We start from the raw sequence: 27605 nt of genomic DNA on the forward strand, positions 1-27605 counted from the left end.
CTGTGCACCAGTGCACAAAGCAAGGTCCATAAAGACATGGATGACAGAGTCTGGTGTGGATGAACTTGACTGGCCTGCACAGAGTCCTGACCTGAACCCGATAGAACACCTTTGGGATGAATTAGAGCGGAGACTGAGAGCCAGGCCTTCTCGACCAACATCAGTGTGTGACCTCACCAATGCGCTTTTGGAAGAATGGTCAAAAATTCCTATAAACACTCTCCTCAACCTTGTGGACAGTCTTCCCAGAAGAGTTGAAGCTGTAATAGCTGCAAAAGGTGGACCGACATCATATTGAACTCTATGGGTTAGGAATGGGATGGCACTTCAGTTCATAGTATGAGTAAAGGCAGGTGAGCGAATACTTTTGGTAATATAGTGTAGGTGGGAGGAATGAAAACTGAAGTCTTGCTCTGTAATTAGCTCCACTTTTAAGTGTGAAAGTAACTTTTAATCACCAACAAATCAAGTGATAGGCCTCTCTCTTCATAGAGAGGACTTCAGATTCTTATTCTACACCCAAAGACAACAATTAAGATGAGGACATCTTCATGAAAAAATTCTATATTTTAGTTCCCTATCCCTATGTTCCACCTCCCGTTGTGAACAAAGATAGGTGGAAATGCCCTGGTAATTCCAAGTTGGCAAAACAACCCATTCACACAGAGAATCTGTACATTTGAAAGACAGAACAACACTAGTTTCACTGCCCTGCAGTCTGTCAACACTAGTTTCACATCAGTCTGCATGGAAGGCGTGAAATGCCAAAGAAAGAAGTTCTTTTGGAGCACTACAACCCGTGGCCTAGGTGTTAAGAAAATCCTTGATTATGCGATTAAATATGCGGGGTTTTATGTCATTTTATGCAGTGAAATTGTGGGAAGTTGCGAAGTATGCAAATAGTTGTGAAATATGCGAAAAGATGCGAAATATGCGGGAACTGGAAATAAAAGGTGAGTTAAAGATGAAGATAGTTAAAGATATCCTATGATAGACAGGCATACTAGAAGCAAGCTACATCACAGAAAGTGCTGGTAATGTTTAATTTATTTTATTTTATCAACTTAAGCATGGCTTAAACATTCCTCAATCACAAATTTGTCAAAAATAAAACATGCTTCCAGCTGAGGCATAAATTGCGGTAGAACAAACCATCTGCTACAATGTTTTCAAAAACAGTTTAGACTCAACTGTTGAACATCAACTCTAAACTCTAAAAATAACAGCTTTCAGTGAGCCAAACCTATAGGTCTAAATAGTTTAAGAGCCTTATTGCACCATTTGTGGGAACCCTGTTCAGTGCAATATCATATTTTAGAACCATTGAATACTATATTGCTATGCAATAATATAATGTGCAAATGAGATCGATTAGCTTTCTTCATTTTTGTTTTCTCTCTCCTGTGGGCGCCATTCTTCCATTAGCTCGTGGTTGTGTTGTGTTGTGTTGTGAATGTGCGAGCTGATGACGCCGGGCTGGGCATCGCATATAAATTAACATCAGAACTCCATTTATTTATTTTAGTTATATTTTTCTCATTTTATGCGAAAAAATACGGAAATTGTGAAATCAAGCAAGATCCACATATTTCGCATATTTTCCGCGTGGATTTGCGATTATTACAGGGATTATGTGCCCTTTTGGAAAATAACTGACCCCTGCATAATCAGCAACATTTGGGTGATTTATGCGGGAATTCATGCGATCGCATAATCGTGTTTTTCTGGAGGGTCTAATATACTATCATGACACATGTTTTGCATTTGGGTAATACATCCTTTTCACAGCAGCCATTTTGACATGAAAGAGCTGGGTAAACACGAGTGTTTCTAATGACATTAATGAAGGTTCTGTTCCAATTCTGTGTGCCAGTGACTCCTGAGCCAGTATGAGCGACAGCGGGACCCTGGCTCTGCTCAACCTAAATGGAGCAGAACCTTCATTAATGCTATAAGTAACACCTGTGTTTACCCTGCTATTTGTTTCAAAATGGCTGCTTGTGGAAAAAGGACTATTAATTGCTGCACCTTTCATATTGGTTTGTTTTATATTGCGCATTATTTGGTTGTGCAGACGCCTTTTCATATACTCTATATTGTTAAGTTTTAAAAGATTTTGGGAAATTGCCTGATTTGAGGATTTTGGAGACTGCTCACCCATGCCAGTCAGCATTCAATTTATGATGCCAGGCTGCATCTCACTCGTGATTCATTCTTTTTACATTAATCTTCTGCTCTGAATGGCTGTTGAATGATGTTGTGTTGGGTTTTTTTGGCGTGTGTGGTGAGTCAGTGCAGTCTGTTAGGGTACAGAATGTCGTGAGTAAGTTCTGTGATACAGCCTGCTCTTCTTTCTCTCCGATTGAAGATAATAGACTATTGCTACAATTAAATATGCATGTAGTAGTGTAGTAGCCTCAGGGAGTTTGAAAGGCTATGTAATCTCTAGCTGAGCTCAGGCAATATTTTGATTTGTATGAAAACTCTGAATAAATATAATTTAAATGTGTGAACTACAATAAGAAAATCTGGCCAGATTGTTAGTTTTTATTCAGTGTTTGTTGAAAAAAAAATACAGATTGCTTCTGGTACTGGTCAAGAGTACTCGTAGTGGTGAAACTTTTGTTTTTTTTAAAATATTAGATTATTCAAGTTATTGCTTGGCAAGGTTTGTTCGGCCATTTGCTCACTCATGTCACATGAGGAAATCTTGCAACCAGACACACCATCCAATACAACTGCTGCAACTCCCTTGCACCCCCCAATGGGAAAAACAAGGAGAAGCCATCCAAGCTCTCCAGGGATCCATCACCGATTACATCCTTTGCATTATTTAGCACATGCTACATGTATGCTGCTATGCGCCCTGTATGCCTGGGCAATATGCTTCCCTATTTGCCTTCATCAAACTTTCATGCTTTTTGCAGTACAGGGGTTTTGGATTGTGGGTGTACAAACTCAAAGTGGAAGTGTTTATCTCGCTTGTGTAGGCGCTTGTGTTTTCTGGGATTTTCTAGTAGTTTCTAGTGTTTTCATTCTTGTGCAGTAGAGGAAAATGTTCTGGACTTAAGCTCTGATAGCTGGCTACCAGGCTAATGGTACATTCTGAAGACCATGTCCACAGAGCAGGGCACCCATCTGGTGGTTTACCAACATGTAATTCAGTAACATCACGTAAATTTAATTCTACATGGCAGATATCATAGTTAATCGAGGATTGGAAAAACAAGTGTGAGATTTTTTTTTTTTTTTTTCTGAATGCTTAAACACTAACAATGATTGTTCAAGCACTGTCTCTGAAACCATGAACACCTGTAGCCGATGTATTTACCAAGTGAGTCAAACTGAATGCACACTCTCTGCTTTACACTCAGTTTGTAATTTTATAACACACTTCTAGCAAAACTGTAAACACTGATCTCTATGTTGCTACACTATTTTGCCAATTGCCTTTCCACGTTTAGAATTGTGAAAACACTTTTATGTAAATGAGTTCACTTACAAATTAAAGCTTGAGTTCGATAAATAGGCCACCGGTAAACATTTGGCTTGGACAGCAATTGAGGCCAATGTTGGAAAGAGAGTAAGACGGGTGAGAAATAGAGGAGAAAGAGGAGGAGGAAGAGGATGAAGAGGTGAAGAAGTAAGATGAAGTCTATGGCCAGACCCACAAAGAAAGCAAGATTTTGCCTTTTTCATTCATTCATCTTCTAAACTGCTTATCCTCACAAGGGTCGCGGATTTTGCCTTTTTTTGGGGGGTTATTTTTTCTAACACAAATGTTTTCTTCTTCTTTGCTTTGTTGTTTGAGAAGAGTTACAAGAGAACATTTCTGTTTACATGCGCGACAAAACTTTATTGCAAACTGCCTCCCTGCATAAAGAAAAAGCAAAAGTTATGAGTGCTCTTCATGCTGCTTTATGTGCCTACTCAAATGATAGTGTGTGTATTGTGTATTGATGCAAAAACACAGCTTTTTTAAAAATACATTGAAGAAGTTTTCAATAATTGTTTGTTTGTATTTTGTTTTCCTGGCTTGGTGTAAGGTTTTGTGGCTGGTGTGTAGAGTTTTGCAAAAATAGCCTGTAGTTTCAAAGGTAGTGCCTAAGCAGTCAGAAGAAACTGCAAAACGTTACTTTTAAAACCAATAAATACAGTCAAATACCTCTGAAATTGTAAGGTTAACTTTTTCCATGAAACCTTATTCTTGAAAATGCACAAGAACCCTTTTGCCCTGTCATCAACAACTTTTTTTTCAATATCTATGTTGTTCCCACCTCAACCACTTGAATGTTCTGTGGTCGGAAGTCAGAAATTCCAGCTGGGACCTTTTCCAGGTGTCTTCAACACAGAATAAGTCCAGGCTGATTTATTTAGCTTATGCCCCCTGCCAGCCTGCATCCTGAATTCTTCCTCGAGTGCCTCTTGCTATGTCTGCCGTTTATTCTTTTTGTTTGCTCTATATTTATGCCCTCTCACACCCACATGCAAGCCTCATATCTTAGATTTGTGATTTGTTTGTTTTTCTCTGGTCTAAATTTACTTATGTCCTTTTGTTGTCTTGTAAAGCAGATTGTGACAATTTTTTTTTTTTTATTGAAGTGCTTTATGATTTGAACTGATCTGAGCTGATTGGATTACTGTTATTGCTGTAAGACCCTTTTTTGTGCTAGACTGTGTTGCAGCCTCCCATCTCTGGTGAACACAAGAGTTGAGTGTGCATCTAGCTCAGAAGACATTGTGGAGGTCTGACAACCCTGAGGAAGAAGAGAAAATAGAGGCTACTCAGATCAAACAGGTTTCATGATGTACCTTGCACACAACCACACTCATGCATGTATTCAGTCACATTAAAAATATCTCTTTTTTTCACAGTGATCTGGTCTGAAGGGACGGCTATGCCCTGATTCTCTTCATCAAACCATTCTGTGAAATCCCCTTGCCACTCTAAAATAAAAGACTTCCGGCTCTCTTTGCTGCACTATCGTTGTATAAAGATCCAGCCATTCAGCGTGGCAAGCACATGCTTGTAGAGCATGGAGATAGGTATTTATTTTAGCAAATCCAACATGTAACATGCAAAGTTTATTTGCACTGGACATGTTTAAACATGACACAATTTTGCAGTAAAACTTTAATTATTAACTCACGAGAAATCAAATAGTCTAGAGCTGGGCAATATATCAATATCACACCAGTACTGTGATATGAGACTGGATATTGTTTGGAATTGTGGATATATTAAAATCATGATACAGCATCGCTGTTGTCTACTCCTGGTTTTACAGTTTTTCTCTGATTGAAACTACAGGCTATTTTTGCAAAACTCTACACACTAACCACAAAACCTTGCACCAAACTAGCAAAGCATTATATATCTCTTGCAAAAGCAAACAATTCTTGCAAAACTCCTCAAACTCTTTTCAAGACTTGTGACACAAACCATCATTTGAATAAGCACACACACACACACACACACACACACACACATACACACACAAACTATGCACTGATGAGAGAAAAACACTTGTGGCTTTTTCTTTTCTGTATGCAGAGCAGCAGTTCACAATAAAGTTTTGTCTTACATGTAGCAAACACACACACACACACACACACACACACACACACACACACACACACACACACAACCAACAAAATTGTTGAAGAAATCAAAAAACAAATAAAAATCTTTTTGAGTCTGGCCATAAGTCTTCATCTTACCTCTTCACCTGCTCGTCCTCCTCTTCCTCCTTGTCTTCCTCCTCGTGAGGAGGAGGAAAGACTGAAAGACTGTAAAGACTGAATTACAGCGAAGGGATTATCAAAATACTGGGTACATATTCTAGAAAGCACCATTTGTACAATAGCATCACAATATCAGAATTGAGGAATTTGGCCAAAAGTATTTGATTTTTGATTTTGTCCATATCACCTAAAACAGCCTTATAACCAGCTACCCAGTCTTCAGCTGCTTTGGTCATTTTTGTTAAACTATACACAATGCTATAATGACTTAAAGCAATGGACCATTGTCCTGTTGGAGTTAGTACGTTCACACATTCAGTCGCTTGTCAGAAGTAATTAGGCAGTGTTGCTGGTCAGGGTTGTGGTGTCACTTAGGTTAATTCTTGATACATGAGCGTGACCAGTTTCCCCCATCCGCCACACTACAAACTTTGCTTATGACTTCTCGGGATCTTTGAAATGGCTAGAGGGGTGAATATGTTTAACAACATTTTATGTTCAATATGAAAATAAGAGCATGAAATGGGCAGATGACACATGCGTTTCCGGTAATGTAAAGTTATATTGATTGTGAGAATGCCAGAAAGGGCCCATTCCAATCAGCCCTAGTCTGAGGTAGAACCAAGTTAATTAACTTTGCTGTGGGCTTTTAAAGTCAAGTCCATTTCAATAGTCCAATAGCATGGCAGACTGGCCATATACCAGGTGTGTCAGGTCAGAGGTAGATGACGGAGCTTTGCGTGTGTGTGTGTGTGTGTGTGTGTGTGTGTGAGAGAGAGAGAGAGAGAGAGAGAGAGAGAGAGAGAGAATTGCGTAGCGCCTTGTCACAGTCGTCTTCAGCACAATTTCACCGGACAGCTCCCATCAAATCCGGAAATCAAACGCGCGCAGGCTGCCGGGGGGAAAATCAGACACGATCTAATCTCACGTCGGACTGTATGACCCCAGCTCTGTGGGCACACAGTCTAATCATAGTGTTGAACCTGAAGCTGACACACCAGCTCTTTTCTAGCACATGCTACCAGAGGGAAAGCGTCACTTTTCAGCAAACCCTTAACCCCTTGAGTGCTGTTGCAGCTGCAAAATGCGGCAGAAAGGACAACCTATAGCGCCTATAACATGTTTCTTAGCAACCATACTGTAGTAGATCTATAATTTCTTTCCCGGAGGATATAATGCGTAAGTTATAACCTGCTAAAAAATATTTGCAGACTCTCCTCATTGTTTGTTGATGCTGGTAGGTAAATCTTTGCTTTCCTTACCAAAAAGAACGCATTTTTAGAAATACATGCATATAATAAACAGACGCATTGTCTTACAGGAATCAGTACCTTCAGATGTAAATATTATTAAGCATCAATGTGACCTTATCAGTATGATAAGGTCACGATGGACTCAAAATTGAGTTGCCTATAAATCCCAGTAGGTCTCTTTTTCGTCAGTATTTGAGGAGAGCGTTCGTTTCGACAAGCCCTGTGTCTTTTTCTCCTCCACAAAGTGACCACGGTGTGAGTCACCGCGCCGCTAATTCACTCAAAGTCTCCGGCCGCAGGAACGCATGAGTGTGTTTGGTGTAGAAACAGGCATGCAGCATTACATCATGCAGTCCTTTCCTGGAGCCTATTGTATTTTGGGGGCTTCAAACGAGACACTAGATGGCAACCACGTTAAGAATGAGAGAGAGTGAGTGTGTGAGAGAGAGAGGGAGAGAGAGAGAGAGAGAGAGAGAGAGAGAGAGAAGGGGGAGGGTGGGGGAGGTGGGAGATGAATTACGTCGTCGTGGGACAGTGGAGAGACGGTCTGCTAATGGCACTCAGCCTGCAGCTGGAGAAGTGCGCTGCAGAGAGGGGAGAAAAACTGAGCAGCGGGGAATTAGATTATGCACAGGTAAAGACTGGTCGGCCACAGTTGGATGCATGACTTACAAATTATTCGTTTGAACCTGTAGATTAGGGGAGGTTATTGTTGCCAGGTGAGAGCAGCTCTGCAGTGGGGAGAGAGAGAGAGAGAGAGAAAGAGCAAGAAAAGATGTGCTGCGTCCACGGCGCCACTAGAGCGCTATCTGGGGACAGAGTGGGCGACGGCGCCGCGCTGACACCCCGCTTCTAGATGGCTCCCACATTTGGGGTGCACTCGGAAAACAGGTGTCAGGGAAGTGTCGTCACGAACCCCGGAAGCCGGAGGAGGTGGAAACATCAGAGGGAAAGATGGCAGCGAAATCCGATGGTCGCGGGGTCGTCACCGGTTTCGCCCAGCTGCACAACCTGGACGAGGTGGTGGGGACGGGCGAGGACGACACGCGGAACGGCAGCTCCTTCCACATCTGCCACTGCTGCAACACCTCGTCGTGCTACTGGGGCTGCCGGAGCGCCTGCCTGCATTACCTCCGGGGGAAGGGGAAGGGGAAGGAGAGAGATGCGGGGCGGCCACCGCAGGAGGAGCGCCTCTGGCTGGACTGCCTGTGGATCATCCTGGCACTTCTGGTGTTCTTCTGGGATGTGGGGACCGACTTGTGGCTGGCCATCGACTATTACCACAAGCAGGACTTCCTCTGGTCGGGCCTGACCCTGTTCTTCGTGTTGGTGCCCTCGGTTCTGGTCCAGATCCTGAGCTTCAGGTGGTTTGTGCAGGATTACACTGGGGGCGGACTGGGCTCCGTGGAGGGGCTGAGTAGTCGGAGAGCTACAGTCAGTCTGCAAAGAGACAGGTGCTGCCTCCTCTCTGTCTGGATCTGGCAGACAGTCATACACATCTTTCAGATGGGACAGGCGTGGAGGTAAGCCAAACTTTAAGTATAGCCTTTATTAAGACCAGTTAAAACCCCTGAAGCACAGCCCTTGCAGCTGCCCTCGCCTTACCCATTCACTCTGCTTTCTCACCTCCTCTTGACTGTCACCTGGTATAACCCGTCGGAGTGTGCATGACTGGGGTGAAAAGCAGCACCACAGTGATTGCCATTCTGCTCGCCTCGCTGTGTCCGCTATTTGATGTAAAAGGCACATATTTGCGTTTCCATTTAACGGAACGAATAGCTTTATCGCTTGGCTATACATTTTCGACATGCTCTCAGCCAAATGTGTTTAGAGATCAAAATGCCACAGCTGCTCATAAATTGCACCATTGTGATTATTTCATCACAGTGCGCCATTGCGCTTGTGTGGGGAGGGAAGAGGGCTATTTGTTCAAAGAGGGACAGGTAGTAGCCGAAAGACTGTGTGTTTGTCTGTGTGTGTGTGTGTGTGTGTGTGTGTGTGTGTGTGTGTGTGTGTGTGTGTGTGTGTGTGTGTGTGTGTGTGTGAGAGAGAGAGAGAGAGAGAGAGGGAGAGAGAGGAGTCAGGCGCGCCGTTCACAGTGCATCACAGTGCATTCAGACACCTCGATTCACCCCCCTCCCCCTCCCTCCCCGCATCAAATACTCCAACTCTGCAAGTAGGGGCCAGACGAGCATCTGTTTTCACGGCTCAGAAAACGACATCTTCCCCACAGACATGATGTCATCGATTCCTCTGCGACGCTCGACATCTTTGGTCATAAAATCCGCTTTTAGCACGTAAACTGATGCCTTGAGGGACCGTGGGCATCTACTCAAGGTCTACGTCTCTGAGCGTAATCTGTGACATGCAGCGGCGACTGTAGTAGTAAAATGTGACCCTGGTGCGCACAGCTTATCCACATTGCAAGCAATTCTGCTCAGCAGCGAGTTGTTTTTGGTGCAGACAGACGCAGTGGCTGGCATTTAATGGGGAAAAAACGTAAAGCTTGACGGCTGATATGAGAGGACTGCCAGCGGGGGGAATGTAAATTAGCCCACTGTGAGACGTAGTGGAAGGGGTCAAATCATTCCATCCTTCCTTTCATGTTTGCATGTGTGTGCCTGTGTGTGTGAGAGAGACTGAGACTGGCTGACTATTTAAGGAGTATTAGTTGACAAATGTACTTTTCGCTATTCTGTGTAAGTCCATTTAATGACAATATCTTTGATATAAGCTAAACTGATCATATGTTGAAATTAAGGGTATAAAACACAAACTCAAACCCATTGTCTTTTCATTACAACGTCCCTGTCCCTAAAGTAGGATGCCTTTTTATACATTTAAAGCAGCCTCATCCAGTTCCGCTTACTCGCTCACATAGTTTCTTCTGAAAAGCTTATAAATTCCTTCCCTGGTGATTGAAAAAAAAAAAAAACAAAAAACAAAAAAAAAAACATCTTTGCTCTTCCATTCAAGCTAATTTTAGTGCTCGTGGGTGCATCCCCTGTCAAGATAGTTTTTCCCAGAATGAAACAGTCCACTTTGCATTCATCACCAGACTCTTTTAAGCTGCACCTGAAGGCTACTATATTGACTGACTGCATTTGTTTTGGACCAGGTTTATTTACTCCACTGTGGTTCATTGATTATTCACTTATAACTACTGGTGCGGTGTGGTAAAATTGGAAAGTGCTGGTTGAACTGGTGAACAGTCATAGATTTGCTGGTGGTTGTGATACATACGTACATTAAGCACACCTTTGAGTTAAATCATCCCTGATCCAGGAGACCAAGTGCCTGTTTCTAAGTGCAAGGCAGCTTAATGTGCAGTCACCGGTCAGGACATAGCAGTGATGGTGGTAGGAACAAGCAATTAAAATACAGTTTCCCCTGCATATATTTGATTAAGTCAATTTGTTGCTGATGTGAGAAGAATGGCAAAAAGAGAAGCTTGAAAAGAGGAGCTTGGAAGATTGTTTTTGGCCACATTACAAGATTTTGACCAGATTCTAACTTCTGCAAGTTTGTCAGCAGCTTTGATGTTAATTAGTGTGGGACCATGTGTAGAGAGTATGTGTTTACTAGTTACAGATGTGTAGTCAGTGAAAATGAATACCTCACAAAGTTAATAACAAGTTAACATTCATATTGCAAAGAAGTGTTATGGTACAACTGTGGCTTGTAGTTTAGAGTTGCAGATACATAACTAATGCAGTGATACAGGTGTTTTATCAATGATAGTGAAACTTGAACTGAGATGACCTGATGAACAGAACTGAGCTAGAAGATGAACTGCGGAGCACTGAAACGTGCCTATAGGGAACTGAAGGAAATGTAATCTAGTGGTCTGCATGTTGTGACAGCACAGAACCTGGGGGGAGAGATCATTGTCAGGGCACTGTCTCCCTTTGGACGTGATCTGCTGGGCTGCTGGCTGGGGGTCGAAGGTCAAAAGCTGCTCTTGTCAGCTTAGTAAAAGTTCATAACCTAGGACCTAGAGGGCTAGCAGTGGATATGGAGATGATTAGCCACTGCACAGGGCCATATTGCCAATAGCTGATATATGTTATCATATTACAATGTGTATGTCGGTAACTTCCGTATGGATCTATTCATTTGGTATTTTAATTCCATGACAGTGTACATGTGTGAAGCTTTGGTATCATATATTTCAGTACAGTATGGGGATATACATGATCACTTCCCATAAATGGTTTTAAAAGCAGCTCTTCAGGCATTCTTAACAAGATGCCATCATTTTGTGGAATGTTTTCCATTCATTAAGATCAGAAAACAAGATGAAGTGGTGACAGGAGTCAAAAACACAGCCTCATCATGTCTCATTTCTCAATTCTATTTTCAGTTCTAGATTCAATTAGCCACTTTCTCTGTGTGCACCTGAGGACCAAGCAGATGACAGAATCACCAGGCTTGTTTTGCAGCTAGCTCCTTGTTAAGTGTCAACAGAATGGGGAGGATTCCTCTCCCATCTGAGATCCCGCTCCATCATTGGCTGGCCGCTGCTTTTTCATGTCTTCCTCTCTGTGAATCACTGCCACTGCTGATGGTGTCTCCTTAAGCTCAGAGATTCCACTTGTACACACAGTCACATATGAGCTCACACACACACACGCACACACACACACACACACACGCACGCACACACACACACACACACACACACACACACACACACACATACACACACACGCACACACATACACAGTCATACAGAGAGAGAGAGGTCTCCTGATGGTAAGATGGACAGCTTAATCAGTGTAAGCCCAAATCAGTGTCTGACTGAACAAGAACTGCATCTAGCTCCAACCCCTGAGAAAATCCATTTTAAAAGGTTTGAGGGGGGGTTCAGTTTCAGGAAATGCAAAGGAGAAAATAGATTTTTAAAATCTGTTTTATTGCTGGTTCATCACACTTGGTGAAAACGTTGTATATTTGGTAGTCTCAGAACTTGGAATGCACAGATTTAGTAAAAGTTAAGGCCTAATGCTAATTAGGAGCTATTCAGTGCTGATAGGATTGTAGGTCAGCTTTACAGGGGCCTTTTTGTCCTGCTCAGCTTTGGTTTTCCCAATTCTGCCTGACACTTTTGATAACAATATTTACATATTCAACACATTATGGTAATTATTTACTGAGATACAGTGCACTCTACAAAGGCTTAGGAGCTGTCCAGTTCTGAAAGCAACTACTCCATTCGTGTCCTGTTGCATTCAGTGTAGGAGCTGTCCAGTGCTGAATTTTTTGCTTTGGTCATTTGGGCTAGTTTTAAAGAGTAACTCCACAGTAAAACACCTCTATTTGATTTGTAAACTGGTAGTAGTTTTATTTACGAATAAAATACAATGTTCCTGGTCATATTTGTCAACATTTGAGCACAAATTTATTCTTCGGCAACTACAACCTATTAAAAATGCCTTTGCCAGAGTTCTAACATAAACTAATAAATATAACCACATTACACTAGTCTTAAAATATATACACTAGTTGCCAAACAATCAGAGAACTGACTTAAAAAATCTGCTATTTGTCTACAACTCACTTAGTGGTTTTAGGCGCTCTGACATGCTTATGCCATATGAAACTTCAAAGACTCTTAGGTCATCTGAGACTGATCTGCTGGCTGTCCCAAGAGTTAGAAGAAAACACGGTGAAGAAGTGTTTTGTTATGCTGCACAGACTTGGAATAACCTCCCAGATGATATTAAACAAGCCAAAACTCAGGCTACTTTTAAATCTAAACTTAAAACATTTATGTTTTTCACTGCCTATTCTGCCTTTTAATGAAACACCTGTGCTCTTGCATTTTGTTCCAAATATCTTTAATTTAATTGTATCGTTTTATTCTGTAAAGCCCTTAAAACCTTTATTTATTTAACTAAACCTGGTTCATTTTGCCTTTGAGTGGTTAAACATAGCAGGCAGTGAGATGTCTGCATGTACAAGGACAGTTGTCTTAAGTTTTAACACTTGTTAAAAATGTTTCCCCCCCTAGTATAAAGGTAAATTTGAGGCACTCCACCCCATTTGTCTTCTCACCAACCTGACCCAACCCCACTTCTCTCCCTGTTCTTCACACCAGCTTTATTCAGTTTTCCAAAATTGTGCAGTACTAGGTGGAAGAAAATGCAAACTGGGTGAAAAATTAGACCTTGTGTGTAGACGTATGTGTATTATGCAGTATATATACATTAGATTGTGTATTGATCTGTACTGTCTCACTGGGTGTCACACAGTCCAGCAGACATACACAACAGTGCATCGCACAGCATCCTGACCACAGAGAAGAAGATAGTTAGAAGATATCACATTTTGATGTGTTTGATATTTATTGTGTTATTGTGGGCACTGTGAAAGATACCATGCTCAGTGCACCATTTTTGACTCCTACTGTCCGCGACAAAGGATGGGACAGGCTTTTGTGGATTTATCTTACTCCTAATAGGTGGTAGATATCTTTTATGCATTCCATTCATAGCAAGGTAGTTGTCAGCTGCAGTCACTGATGCTAAAATGCTGGTTGTCAGTTCAAGTATATATGATTTTTAACCATATCTAACAGAGTGAATAGACAAATTCCAGTGGACAAATTATGTAATTTCTCATGAACGGGTGGATAAATATGGACTTTTACCTGGTACATTTATTTCTGCAGTTTCTCATGACGTCAGATAGTTGTAAAATGTGACTTCATTTTAAAAGAATGTTTGGGCTTAAGTATTGATCAGTAACCTTATAAAAAGGAAAAGTGTTATTGTTAACTCCATCATTTGATGGTGTATGCAAACTTGAGATCTGGAAATATTCAGACTTGAAAATGGAAAGGCTTTGAATATTCATGAGGATCAAATGAGGTCATGATCACTGTTAAATAAGCTGGTAAACAGCAATCAGACATATTTATTCTCAGCTTAGTAAAACTGCATCTTAGTCCCCGCCACCTTATTCCTCAAGTCCATTATTGTTGGCTACTGTAGCATCTCCAACTCTGTAGCCATCACAGTATGCCCCCCCCTTACAAGGGTTCCCAATGTTTTAACACCACAAATCTGATGTTTGGATTATGCTTTAATCCAGTACAACAGTGGGCTTGCCACAGAGCAACATGAGGGAATCGGCTCATGGTTGACATCTGCCTCTGTTTCCGAGCCTGGTAAATATTAATACAGACTAAGAAGGAGTCGACAAAGCCTCTCTTGGCTGGCTGGGCTGCTTGTAGTTGCCAAAAAAGGTTTGTACGCGCGGCGAAGCGAGACATTGAGACGATACAATGCAACCAGCTGCCCCGTCAAGTAAAAAGAAAAAGCTGAGAGGGATAGAGAGGGTGAGAGACAGAGAGGGAGATGAAGGCTTAGTTGAATTGGTGACAATCCATATGATTATGTATTGAGAATTTAAAATGGCGAAAGATGGGAACATCTCGTTCCTGCTGCTGTCGAAGCATTGGAGTTTTATCAGTCAAGAAAAAAAACTGAGAGACGGCTTGGTTTGTTGGCTTCCCTATCCTGTTGACTGGCTCAGTGAATCACCCTGGGAAGCTCCTTAAAAACAACAACAACAAAAAAAACCCACAAACAAATATGTTATTTCTTATCATTTTAAATTGAATGAAAATGTTCCTGTTTGAGTTGATGTTAATGTGCTTAACTTTATGAGCAGAAACAAATTCAAATACACTTTATTCAGCAGAGAACTAACAATTAAAGCACACTTATGTTTAGTAAGTGATTATGTGACTCTAGACCTCTATGTACGTTCTTTACAGACAGCATATTAAACTTCCATTGCTGCAATAGAATGTATCAGTGCAATGGTGCTCATTTTCTCATTAGCACTGATAACAGGGGACAAACCTTTAAAGCTAGTGCTCTGAGAAAACCCCCAATTATGAGACAGAGGAGCCTATCAAAATGCAGGAAAAAGCCTGCTTTCTTGGGAATACTTTCCAGCTGGGGGGTAAAGAAACAGAACGGCAGAAATGAGACAGAAATATGTGCCTCAGTCTTTCACTTGTGGCAGAAGTGACAGGGGAGCAGAGGGATGTGAAAAGGGATTTGATTACTGTTGCAGATTGCTGTTTTTCAGGTTTTGAATTCAGCTGGGTTGTTGAATCAGTGGGAATCGCAGGGAAAACTGTTGATTCTGTGTGTTTATTTGATTGATAAACAAATTTAGTTCCTCAGACAGACAGATAGACAGACACATAGATAGATAGATAGATAGATAGATAGATAGATAGATAGATAGATAGATAGATAGATAGATAGATAGATAGTCAAAACAGAATTTGTTGTTGGACAAGTGTAACACTTTTTTTTTTTTTTTTTTTTTTTTTACATATATGTAAATGAATGGCTAAGATGTCAGTTGATTGCATTCCCATTTCCACCTGCAATAACACCCACTGTTGTTGCCGAAGGCTTTTAAGTTCAGTGCAGCCTGAATGAGAGAGAATAAAGAGTCTATGATGATGCTTGATTTGGCTGCCTGAGGTGCACCTCCTGAGCAAAACAATATTATGGAGTAAGCCTGAAGGCCCTGATGTTACATAGTTGCTACTTCTCAGCGCTGGTCAACAAATAGACAGAGACAGCTAGGCAGACATGAAGGAATATTAAGCAAGCAAGCAGACAAGCCAGCAGACAGATATTTGTATGCAGGTCACACACACACACACACACACACACACACACACACACACACAAAGCACACCTCAGGGGAATAGAGTGTAGCTCTTTGTTACACACCTCCTTATATGCAGCCTAACATCACACAGCCTCAGTCTCTCACATACAGAAACACACACATACACACCTTAGGGGAGCGGTTATGGTTTTTGCCGTCCTGTTTCTTTAGGCACTTTGATCAGCGAGAGATAGTGCAGCCAGTGGACTGTGAAGGCCCCCCTCACCCCCCCATCCCACTCATTATGAGAGCCATCTCCTATCCTCTGCCCCGTCAGAGGAAGCAGTCTCCTACTTATTTTAGGCTTTCCACCACTGAATTGCTTATGGACATTGCATAGCTTAGCACAGTAGACATTAGAGAAGGTGACAGTGTTTTCGTCAGTGTGTGTATAATTGCAGATTTAACCCCTTAAACTGTGATGCCCTAGATATCGCAGTAAGTAGTTAAGACAAGTTAGACAAAACAGGGTTTTTACAGCCATGGAAAAAACTGTAGAAGTCATGGAATTGGAAAATGTAATATCCAGGCCTGGAAATGTTCAGGAAAAAGATGAAATATTCGTACAGTTTTGGAAAATAATGATGATGATTGTAATCCAGACAAGTCAAGCTAGAACCAATGAAGAGCAAACAATTCAGATATTTTGTTTCCTCAAAATGTGCTTTTGTATCTTACTCTGAAACCAGCCAGTCAGAGTCAAGAGATGTGGCGGCTGCTATGAGATGTATTTTATTTGTCTTTCGATTCCACCTCCTACTTTTAAAGGTTGCCTAGTCATCACACCGCATAAATACAGTCCTGGAAAGTTGGTATGCTGTATGGAAAAGTTTGGGAGAAGTTTTGGAATTTAATTGACAAATAATTCTAGAACACCTGCAAATTGTGGAACAATGTCACATATATGTTCTGTATCTGCTGGTTGAATCGCTTCACCGAAGCTATATGAGGCTTACACTGAGGGCAATAATCAAACCCAAGATGCTACTGTTTAATGGCTGCAGCATTCCATCAGATAAAACATATATACATGTCTTGTGCATCATTTTAGACACATTTCCTTGTGATTCAGCAGGACATATTTGGGTGGCGTATTTGAAAACCTAGAGATCTCCACTAGAATTTCAAAAGTTTTCAAATTTCAAATTTCTGTGGGTTTGAATAAATTCTGGCCACACACTGATGATGAATCCATCCTGTGAAATTTGCCATTTTGGTAACCTTTCTTCTAGGACCGAGTCACTGTCTAATTAGCAACACAACTTAACTGTGGTCTTTTTTTTTAAACGAAACACATATTATTTCAGTACAGGCCTGTTTGAAAGCTGAACCTGCATTTGTATATTGTATTTGTACTTTTTGGGCATTTCTGCTTTATTTGATAGTTACAGTGGAGATAGACAGGAAAGGCAGGGGAGAGAGAGGGGATGACATGTAGCAAATTGCCTGAGGCCGGATTCGAACCCTGGTTGCTGCAATCAGGACTAAGCCCTGGCACACGTGCTCTTAACCGGTGAGCCACCGGGGCACCTCCTGTATTTGTATTTTTACATAAAAATAAGCAAACAACAAACAAAAAACATATCAATATTGATATCGGCTTGAAAAAACAATATCATTCCATCCACACTCTAACCTCCTAACTGTACAGCCCAGAGCTACAGATTAAAAAAAAAAAAAAAAAATTACACAAACCAGGATGACTTCAGACTCTGGGATCATTCACTTTCTGTGGACAGATATACAAAGGATGCAGATTAAGATGTAATTTTCACTATTTTCTGTGTATATTAATGATTTTTTGCTCTTTGGCAACTATATTGGTTACATCAGTTCTCCTTCCCAGAGTGTCTTCCTCCCATACCGTTCTTATCAAAAATCTAAATCCGCCCTGTTGCCTCTTTTCCTCCAAGTCCCACGCACAAGCTCTCACAACGTGTGATTTATTTTTTCCACATTAGTCTATTGCATATGATACTCAGAAGAAAATCATTACTTGGACCCAGAGGATATCCAGTTCTTGTTGAGATGCTCTCATAGAAGCTATTTTTCATCTGGAGTCCCCGGCCTAATAGTTGGAGTCCTGATATATACTTATGCTTTTCTTTCTACTCAAACTAGGTGAGCCCTGCACTCCCAGATGTACTATTTATGATCATCATGTCTTCTCCCCCTACACCTTTTATTAATGTTCTTCCTATGCTCGTCACCACATTTACATCTATCCTCCCTAGTAAGTTGCCATATGTTCTTTTATCCCATCCCATGCCCTCCCTATCACTTAAGCTATTAATATTCTTTGGCTCCTCATAAAGCTTTTTATCCCCACTATCCGTTGTAGAAGGAGACACTATGCACTGTGTTCTTCTAGCCTATCTTATCCTCTCCCTATTTGCTAGTTAGAGTGATCAGTCTCTCTGGCCGTCATACGCTGTGTCCCTTACCACTAGTTAAAGTCATCTTGGTGCCTCTCTGCCCTCCCCTCCCTCTCCTCCATCCTACTCTTTCCCTCCATGCCTCTCCCTGTGTTCCCTTCACATAAAGCTGCACTTGACCTCCATTTCTGTCAAGGAAACTGGAGCATCTGGCTCCTGCCCCATTACAACGGAGCACCCTCCTCCCTCTCTCCCTTCATCTTGCCATACCCTTTTCTTCTTTTTTCTTTTACTCCCTACAGATCCCATTTTCAAATCTCCTGCTTTCTGTCGTTGCCTTCTTTCCTCACGTTCTCTCTCCCTTGTTCTGACAACACGTCCCACTTCTGTAGGAAACTGTTAAACCTCGGCTCATGAGTCAACCTGTGGCTTAATGGCTCTGCTCTCACCTTCGTGCCATTTCTTTGGCTTCCCAGTTAATTTTAATTTTAATTTTTTTTTTTTTTTTTTTTTAATGGAAACTTAATTACGGTTTATTGTAGTGAATGCTCACAAAAGGCTCAGTCAATACAAAATGCTACCAAAAAGAAAGATGAAAGCAAATCACCGATGGACCTTTAACCCTTTGAAACTCAGGGGCCCAGCTTTCATTTCACTCTCTTAACAAAATTAATTTTATTTATATATTTGTTCATTTTTCATGTCATTCATTATGTAATTTTAGAAATTTTGTTGTATTTGTATGGTAATTTTCTTGTAATCATGTGTGTGTGTGTGTGTGTGTGTTTGTGCGTGAAAATTAGAAAAAAAATAAATTAACTAGAAATTAGAAAATGAAAAATTTTTTTTTTCTTTTCAGTTATTTTGGAAATTTTATGATTTTTTTTTTTTTTTTTTTTTTTTACAATTTTTGGGAATATTTTCTTCTCTTTTTCTTGTAACTTTTTAGTAGGTTCTTTAAAAGTATCAGGTCAATTCTTGCTAATTTGCTCATCGTCTTTTTTCCTTTCCCTTTTTTTTTGGCTTAATAGAAATTCAAACTCAGAGCCATTCATTCTGTTTATTTCCTTTTGCTGAGTTTATAATCAGTGTATCAAAGCAACGAGTGGATCATTACACTCCTGGTTCAAAGTGCTCTTTAGCTTGGGATTAGGCTTCCATTAAACTTTCCAAAAGCTGGAAAATTGGGAGTGATGTCTTCTTGATTAGATGAAATGATTATTTATACTGGTATTTTTACTGATGTGATATGCACTTAATTGCACACAAGAAGGCTCCCCACTGTGCAGTTGTTAGTTCACTTGTCCTCATTCAAAACCTCTTTCAAAAAATTAATATAGGCTACACTGTGGGTGGGAACACACACACAGACACAAAGAAATGCACACATTTTTCCCTGTGCTTTTTGATGGTGTCTGTGTTTTATTCATATGTAGGCAGTGTCTTGGAAGCTGCAGCGGCAGAGCTCAGAGAAGACCACCATTGTTTGAGTCTAATCATGGTCGACGCTCCAGGCGTCAGTTTGATAAACAGACAATCTCTCCTTATAAATAATTGAACAGCCCCTTTAGTTCTCTCACTCTCACAGTGTCACACTCGCAGGGTTGCGCAGTCATTTCTTCTCATTCTCATATTAGCATGGTGGTACCCTGCTTAGGGAGCTGTTGCACTCCAGAAAAATGAGGAGTATGAAGATGTGCTGTGTGCAGCAAACTAACGTTGAAAAAGACATGCTCCTACCAAAAACAAAAAGATGAAATTTTGCCTCGATGCCTGTTTGCGAATATGCAGCCTCTTCAGAAATTCAGTCGTCCATATCCAAACATACATAAACACACACCACCCCACTACCACTGACATACTTTAGTCAAAAACAAGGAGTGTGAAAGCTGATTTTTTTTTTTCAGAAATCCAGCAAATGGATCAATGGGATGTGTTTGGGATGTTCAGTGTAAAAAGAAAACCAAGACCTAGTTTAAAGGAAGGAAACATCTTGGCTCAATTTCAGATCTTGGGAAGTTTTACATTCAGTGTTCTGTTTCTGTGTAAAAATGCTATGGTTTTTGCTTGAAAATACAATGAAAGCTAATTAAGGGGAAGTCCTCACTGAACTGAAAGAACAGATAGCAGGTAAAAATATTAGATGATCTTACAACTGTGTTAATGGGAAAGATCCTATTGATATTATAGAGGGAAAGTACTGTATGTTAATGCTTTACCAGCTTCATGGCTTTGGTCCCGCTATCTGTTATTTTGATGATGATCAATATCTGATGTTGATCAGATACTGAAAGGAACTGCTTGAGCCAACAGATAGTGTGTGTGTGTGTGTGTGTGTGTGCGTGTGTGTGTGGGGGGATGTGTGCATACACCATTTCTGATTGTAGTCACCAGAATGTGTCAGACAAGATTGTGACAGGAATGAGTCAGTGTGATGTTTCTTCCAATTTAATGTGATGGATGTACTTTCATTTTTCATTTGATGCTTTACAGGTCCCAGCACCTCTGTGGTCAGTCACTCATTCACCTGTGTGTGACAGTCGCTTAATGACCAGAAAATATTATTCCTAAAGCTGGAAAATTATCATTCATAACTGGAAATTTAAAAATTCATGTGATTTTTTTTTATTATTATTATCATTTTAAAACTGAAATTTAAATTGAAATTAGACAAAATTTAAAATTTGAGGTGAAAAATTACTTCTTCTTTTCCACAATTTTATGTATGTATGCATTTATTTATTTATTATATTTTTTATGTTTTATACTTTTTTTTTTTTGGCAAGAATTGTGTCACATGTGGAAATGGTGTCCAAAAAGACATGTGTTTTGAACTCATTTGGGCATTCATATGTGAATTTTTCTGTGAGGCAAATGTGATTCAACCCAAAATAACATACTCCAATTCAGAACAGCCAGTTTTTTTCTTTCTCTCTTTCTTTCTTTCTTTCATTCATTCATTCATTCATTCATTCATTCATTCTTTCTTTCTTTCTTTCTTTCTTTCTTTCTTTCTTTCTTTCTTTCTTTCTTTCTTTTTCTTTCTTTCTTTCTTTCTTTCTTTCTTTCTTTTTTCTTTCTTTCTTTCTTTCTTTCTTTCTTTCCATGGCCTAGTCCATGGATTATGGTCTCGTCAGCCCAGTACAGGCAGTAGCAGGACAGCTGAGCTGGGTTCTGCGGGGGTCGTGCGGTGGTCCTGTGGGGGTCCTGTGGGGGTCCTTCAATGGTCCCGCGGGGGCCCTGCAGGGGTCCTGGGCATGGTCATCAGTTGGGCAGAACGGCAGTGCTCCATTAGCTGTCACACATGACCAGCCCTGCAGCTCTCCGTGGGAATGGCTCTACGTTAAGCATGCTTCACATGTAGAAGCTTCAGCCTCTTTGCTTCCTGCTTCTTTTTTATTTTCACCCTTCCTTCCTCATTAAGCCATATTGTTTGTTCACTTGGGTTTTTGTTCCCTCCTCTCTTCCTGTCTGTCACCGTCTTTGTTTCTATTTGTATTTGCCTTTTCCTTACTTTATTTCCCAGGCTTCTCTTCCCTCTTCGCCTCTCTCTGTCACTCTAGTCCTTCCTTTTTCTGTTGTTTTGTTTTCTCCCCATCCCCCAGTGTGAATTACATGGTAATGGCTGGTGATTGCAGCTTTGTGCAGGCTGTAGGCTCCAGGCCCTGGAGGTAATAAAATATACTGACAGTGTGCTTAGTGTGTGTGTGTGTGTGTGTGTGTGTGTGTGTGTGTGTAGGAGAGAGTGCTCACTGATTCACTGCTCTGTCACTCCTCTGTCACAAACACACACATACATGCACAAACACATGCAACAACAAAAACCTTGTCACATTCAACTGCCGCCACCTGTCTCTCTTATGTATGTGTGTGTGTGTGTGTGTGTGTGTGTGTGTGTTTGTGCAGAAGAGGTGTGAATGTTCTTTTGCATTAAGCTGCGAGAATGGGAGATTCAGTTGACTCATCACATATAGTGCATGACATCTGATGTGTTTCTGTGTAATTAGGCACCACAGACAGACAGTTTATCAAACCCTTTTGTTAGTGGAGAGTTGGGCTGAATGATATGGGGTGAGGGATCATTCATTATTTATTTTGACAGGTATTGTGATTAGGTTAAGATCTATGATTTTATCATTTTTAAACTACGATTTTATTGTTTTATCATCACACTTTTCATTTTCACTTGAACACAAATGAAAATGATTCATTTGAAAATGATTCATGTGTGTGATTTTTGCTGGGGTCACACATGTTTTCTTACATCTGGAGAGTACAGGTTGTTAACCAGGGCATCTTTACAGCATCACAATACTTAATTTATAATGATATTTTATCACACAGTTTACCTTTATCAAACAAACAAAAATGAGTATCACACTTGGACATATTTTGATAATATTCTGATTAACTGTCCAGCCTTAGTAAAGAGCATTCAGTAAAGTGGAATGTGTGGAATGTTATAATTCTTTTTGAAAGTCTAAATTAAGTCCACAGAAAAAAAATCTGCAATCACATAGTAATCTGTATGCCAAAGAAATTCCAATAAATAAAAGATGTATACACATACACACATATCCACATACTCCCTTGAAAGTCATCAAATGATGCTTTAAAAAGCTCAATAAGCATGATGACCATCTGTTTGCATGTAGGACATATATACAGCACCTCAGCTATACATGACCGGTCAGTTTCAGGGAGAGATTTGGATGAACAATGTTCTACTTCACATTTCCTCTGCAGTGGTTGCAGGATGATATGGAGTCAGAGAGATATTTTCAGCCACCGTGTCTGAGTGGATTAGTCCAGTGTTCCTTTAAGGGACATACCAGTTTAAAACTGCTATTCTGACTCCCTTGCCTCCATATGGATTACAGGTTTGGAAGAGACAAATAAAGTGCAGACATTTAAGTATCCCATTTAAAGCTAGGGCTAGAGCTCTTATTTACCATACTGTAATACCTATAGCTGTTATCAATTATGTATTGAGTGCTAATGGATCCATTTGTTTGTGACTGATTCAGTGTTATTCAGAAGTAGAGCAACTTGTGGTTATTTCAGTTTACTTAGGTTTTTTCTTAAACTTTTCACACTTTGACAAATTCAGATGCACAGTCTCTCTGTCTGTCTCGCACCCACACACACATGCAGCATGCAGGCCCGGGCGCCTGTTTCCTGATTAGCCATTTGTGTAATTTACACATTTTTAACCTCACTAAGTAGTGACAGGCAAACAGTTTCTCGTCCTTATGAAGTTGCCATTTTCAACTTGAAAATTGACGGCAACTCCACTTTCTGTTTTTGCCTCCCCTCACATTTGGCAATAAATGGATTTATGCTCTGTGGAGTTTTATGTAGAACGCGCCAAGATTAGCGGGTTGTTTAATCACGGAGCCTTTTGAAATAAGCTTAACATTTATCCGGGCACTAGGCAAAATACAGTGCGGGAGTCCTTTTTGTCGGCACTGAGGGGAAAGGTCCTTGGGAATACAAAATCAGGCAGCACTGTCAAATGTTTAAATGTCTATTTATTGATTTATTTGGGACTTTTTGATTTTTGTTTCATGAGTTGGACTTTGAGTCTTTTCCTAAACCATTTATGTCCAACAGAGACAAGGTTTTGTCTTTTTTTTTTTTTTGCCTTTGGCATTCTTCCCTCACTGCCACAAGGGATCCCAGACTGGTCCTTGTCTTTTTTGGCACGCTCTCATCTGTCTCACTCCCCCACTGGGCAGTGAGTCCATCTCTACACTTTGAAGTCAAGTGGAGGCGACAAAATGCGCAGCAATATGTGGCATTGTCACGCGTTACTGTTGGGCAACCACCTTCGGCCCCCAGCACACCTAGAATCTGCCCTGTGATCGTGTGCGATTGTAAGGGCTTGCACCTGGAACGTTATTAATGATTATTTTCACATTAACAAATATGTGCAGGCTTCTGGACCGTTTTGGATGAATTTTTCCCTTGGCACTAAAGGAAAAAAACAAAACATACAAACAGGCTTTTCAGGCAGCTTCTCATCAAGGCCTGAGTCCAAAGGCTCATCTCCCAGCAGCCACTGGAACAGAGACAGACATGGGGAGTGGGTTAATTGGGAGCCTCTCACTGTTCCAGTGGGCAGCATCCACCTTCCTCCGCCTCTTCATCTCTCCCAATAATGCACATTATGAATTTATTTTGGAGTCTTCTTTTAAACTCTTGAAGTCAGTTTTGCTCCTGAAAGTGACCTTTCTGAAAGTGACCTTTCTCTTTTTAGAGTATCCCCTCCACCCCCACCCCCCACTCCCGCACTGGCCCCTGCTCTCACCTCAGACTTCTGGATGTAGCAAGTGTCAAAGCCAAGAACATTTAAATGTGGCTTTGAAGGTTATTACCATTTCAAAAATATATGAAAATAATCCTTTTAGGCTTCCAACAAGGTTTTTTTGGGGGTCTTTAAGTCTACAATACCCCTTCAGCAGTGAATCACTTTGACTTTTAAATGTTCATTTTAAAATGTAACTGTCACCAATCATTAATGATGTGACCAAAAATGATCATAGTTGCCTATACCTGTTACTAGCATATTTCTTGCTATACCGTCTGTGTGTGTGTGTGTGTGTGTGTGTGTGTGTGTGTGTGTGTGTGTGTGTGTGTGTGTGTGTGTGTCTAAGCATCTAGGTAATTGTGCATGCATGATTGCTTGTGTGTTTGTGTGCTCTAGACATGGATTTGACCTGTTGATGGTGATTTGAGGTGTCAGGCCTCATTTACACCTATCCTTGTCAGAGACAGTGTGAAATTAATTCAGCTAAAACATTAATTTGCTTAAGGTTTCTCAAAATGTCCAACCAGCTATTAGCATGCCTCTCATCTAGGCTCATGTTTTTTTTTTTTTTTTAATCCATGTGCACTTGAGAGAGGATACTATAGGATGTGGAGCTGAATTCCTGTATGTGAGTGTGTGTGTGGGTGGGTGTGTGAAACAGAGATAGTGAGAGAGAGAGAGAGAGAGAGAGAGAGAGAGAGAGAGAGAGAGAGAGAGAGAGAGAGAGAGAGAGAGAGAGAGAGAGAGAGAGAGAGAGAGAGAGAGAGAGAGAGAGAGAGAGATCATAGAGAAGTGTTGCAGTGCACTGTATGTTGATGGAGTTGTAAAAATGCAAACAGCTTTGCCTTGTGCTTCTTGTGAGAGCCTGCAGACTGCAGAAGGCTCTGCTGCAAGGCTTATTAAGTAGATCATCTGGCAAATACAGCAATGATGCAATTATTTGTTTACCGCTGAATTCCCTGTACAATTTTAATTAGGTTTTTACACAGCATCTGCCCATCAGAATTACAATAACAGTGCAATAAATGCCCGGGAATGTGTCTTTATGGAAGAGATGGAGACATATGTAGGACCATGCTTATAATCTGCAACTGGGATTGAAAAAGTTTGGAAATTTCAGTGACATTGGAAGCAAATTTTGAGATTAATCTGAGAATATATGGACACTTGCAGAATTTATGCTGTTATTTTTTTTTTTTTTTAAGGTATTTGTAGATACATATATTTTAATTCACTTTTTATACTCATATTTGAATGTGAGACACAATTGGAGAAAAGAGACTCAATGAGAATAATAGCTTTTGGAGGGACTTTTCCAACTTTAAAGGAATACTCCAAAATTTTGAGTTGCCAAACAGCAAAATAGCACCCATCACCTGCCAAATGTCGGTAAATATTTGCAGACTCCTGCAGTCCACCAGACACAGTGGCAGGTTAAATAAGTCTGCAGTTGTGTGATGACACAGAGCAAGTGTGAAAAGGTCTGCTGAAACTACAAAGACAGCAAACACTGAAAACAAAGTAGAAAAGAGGATTATTTAATGAAAGGTGGCAAAAAAAAAAGAGAAGGGAAAAGAACAAAACATAACAATGTAGCGTCTGCATTTCTGAATTTATGTCTCACATAAGGGCCAGTTAAATGAATTGGTCATAGAGACAAAAAAAACTTCTGGAAGCAGTTAACCCTTTGAAAATGACACCACATAAAATGACCGTTGTAAATGTAAATATCAGGAAGAAAAAGTGGTAAAAAAAAAAAAAAAAAAATCTAAGTAGCTGTTAGAATTCGGGTGTCCACCAGACAGTGTGGTGGTAACCACATCATTAACTCAGTGTACTGTCAAGAAGACTACACTGCTACTCTCTGGTAGCTCCGCTAGCTGTCTGTCAGTATCACTGAGGTCTGTTGCCCAGTTATTTTAGCTGCCCAAACCCCATTATCTAGAAACCAAATGGCTAGATTGTGCTGCTGGCTCACTCTAGTTGCAGCTAGAATAGTCACCAGCAAAAATATCTTTTGTCACACATAGATTAGCAGCCACAGACTGACTGATAGACTGACTGACCTGAATTTGGCTGCTGATGAACACATCTTGTGCCATGGGAAAAAAAAAAAAAAAAAAAACTCAGCTCCTTACACAAGTTTATGCCAGTATCCATTATTCAGTATGCAGTGTGACAATTTCACATTGTATGTCTTGTCACTGCAGTCCTCTCCCTGTGGTGTTGCATTCGTTAGTCTGTTTGGGAATACCTTGGTGCAGGTATTCCCAAAGAGAGGCCAGTTGCATTCAGAGGCTGCCATTGATGACGGGATCTGAGGGGTGGTTAGGCTTTACAACCACACAGCCCCTTTGCTGTGATGTTGCCTGGAAGTGTCCCGTGTGGCATCAACCTTCCACAGGCCATCCTTGGTGATGAATTTATCCAAACTTCCTAGAATCTTCTCCTCATCAACATGAAAGTGACAACAGACAGGCCATATGTCTTCTGAGCACTTTGGGTTTTGCTTGCATGAATTGGTTAGATGCAAAAGCCGTGAGGTTTCAGAATAAAAAAAAAAAACATTCCTCTCTGCCTTCTCTGCTTTGAGCCTTAGAGTGGATGACAATCTGGCGTTGATCCTATGCTCGCTATAAGTATGTATAATTTAATAATCAAGGTGTTTTTTTTTTTCTTTTGTTCTTTTGTGTGTTTCCCACATTTCCTTAAATTCTCAAAATTTAAATTACAAAAGAAGGTCTCCAACAATGAATGGGAGCATTACCTCCCTTTACAGCCCTAGCTGCAACTTTAGGTTTAGTGCAAATCTCTCCACAAATCAGCCATGTGAAAATGTTTAAGAGCCCATTACCAAGACAGACTTTAACCCTCCAGTTTAGAATTCAAACTCCTCTCACAGAAAATCCTCCCCCCTCCTTTTTTGTGTGTGCCATCCACACAGGCAGTGTGCGTTGTGAGGGGCTGAAATTTAGATCTGTGCATTGAGAATCGTTAATGAGGTAATGCCCCAGTGCCAACTGTGACCTAGATTTATAGTGGAGCCCAGCACTGACCAGTCAGACCAATACTGCTTTACAGTGGGAGCACTCAGCTTTGCTCTGAAGCACAGTACGCACTCAGCTCCAGCCATGCATAGCAAAAAGAGCCCAAAGCACAATCTCTCTCTGTCTCACTTTCTCTCTTTCTTACTGTTTGTCCACTTTTGCCAGTATTCCG

At 40.7% G+C, this 27605-nt stretch overlaps 1 protein-coding gene across 1 annotated transcript in view; it reads left to right on the forward strand.

Annotated features, from left to right (window-relative positions):
• The first annotated feature begins 7864 nt into the window (after positions 1-7864).
• The window catches only part of xkr6b (XK, Kell blood group complex subunit-related family, member 6b), a 72761-nt gene continuing 53020 nt past the window's right edge, over positions 7865-27605 (forward strand). Inside the window, exon 1 of the mRNA XM_030047315.1 lies at positions 7865-8521. Coding sequence (XP_029903175.1) covers positions 7953-8521 — 569 coding nt within the window. The 5' untranslated portion in view covers positions 7865-7952. The remainder of the gene's footprint in view (positions 8522-27605) is intronic.

Source organism: Myripristis murdjan, chromosome 24 (assembly GCF_902150065.1).
Source record: "Myripristis murdjan chromosome 24, fMyrMur1.1, whole genome shotgun sequence".
Classification (NCBI taxonomy): Eukaryota; Metazoa; Chordata; class Actinopteri; order Holocentriformes; family Holocentridae; genus Myripristis; species Myripristis murdjan.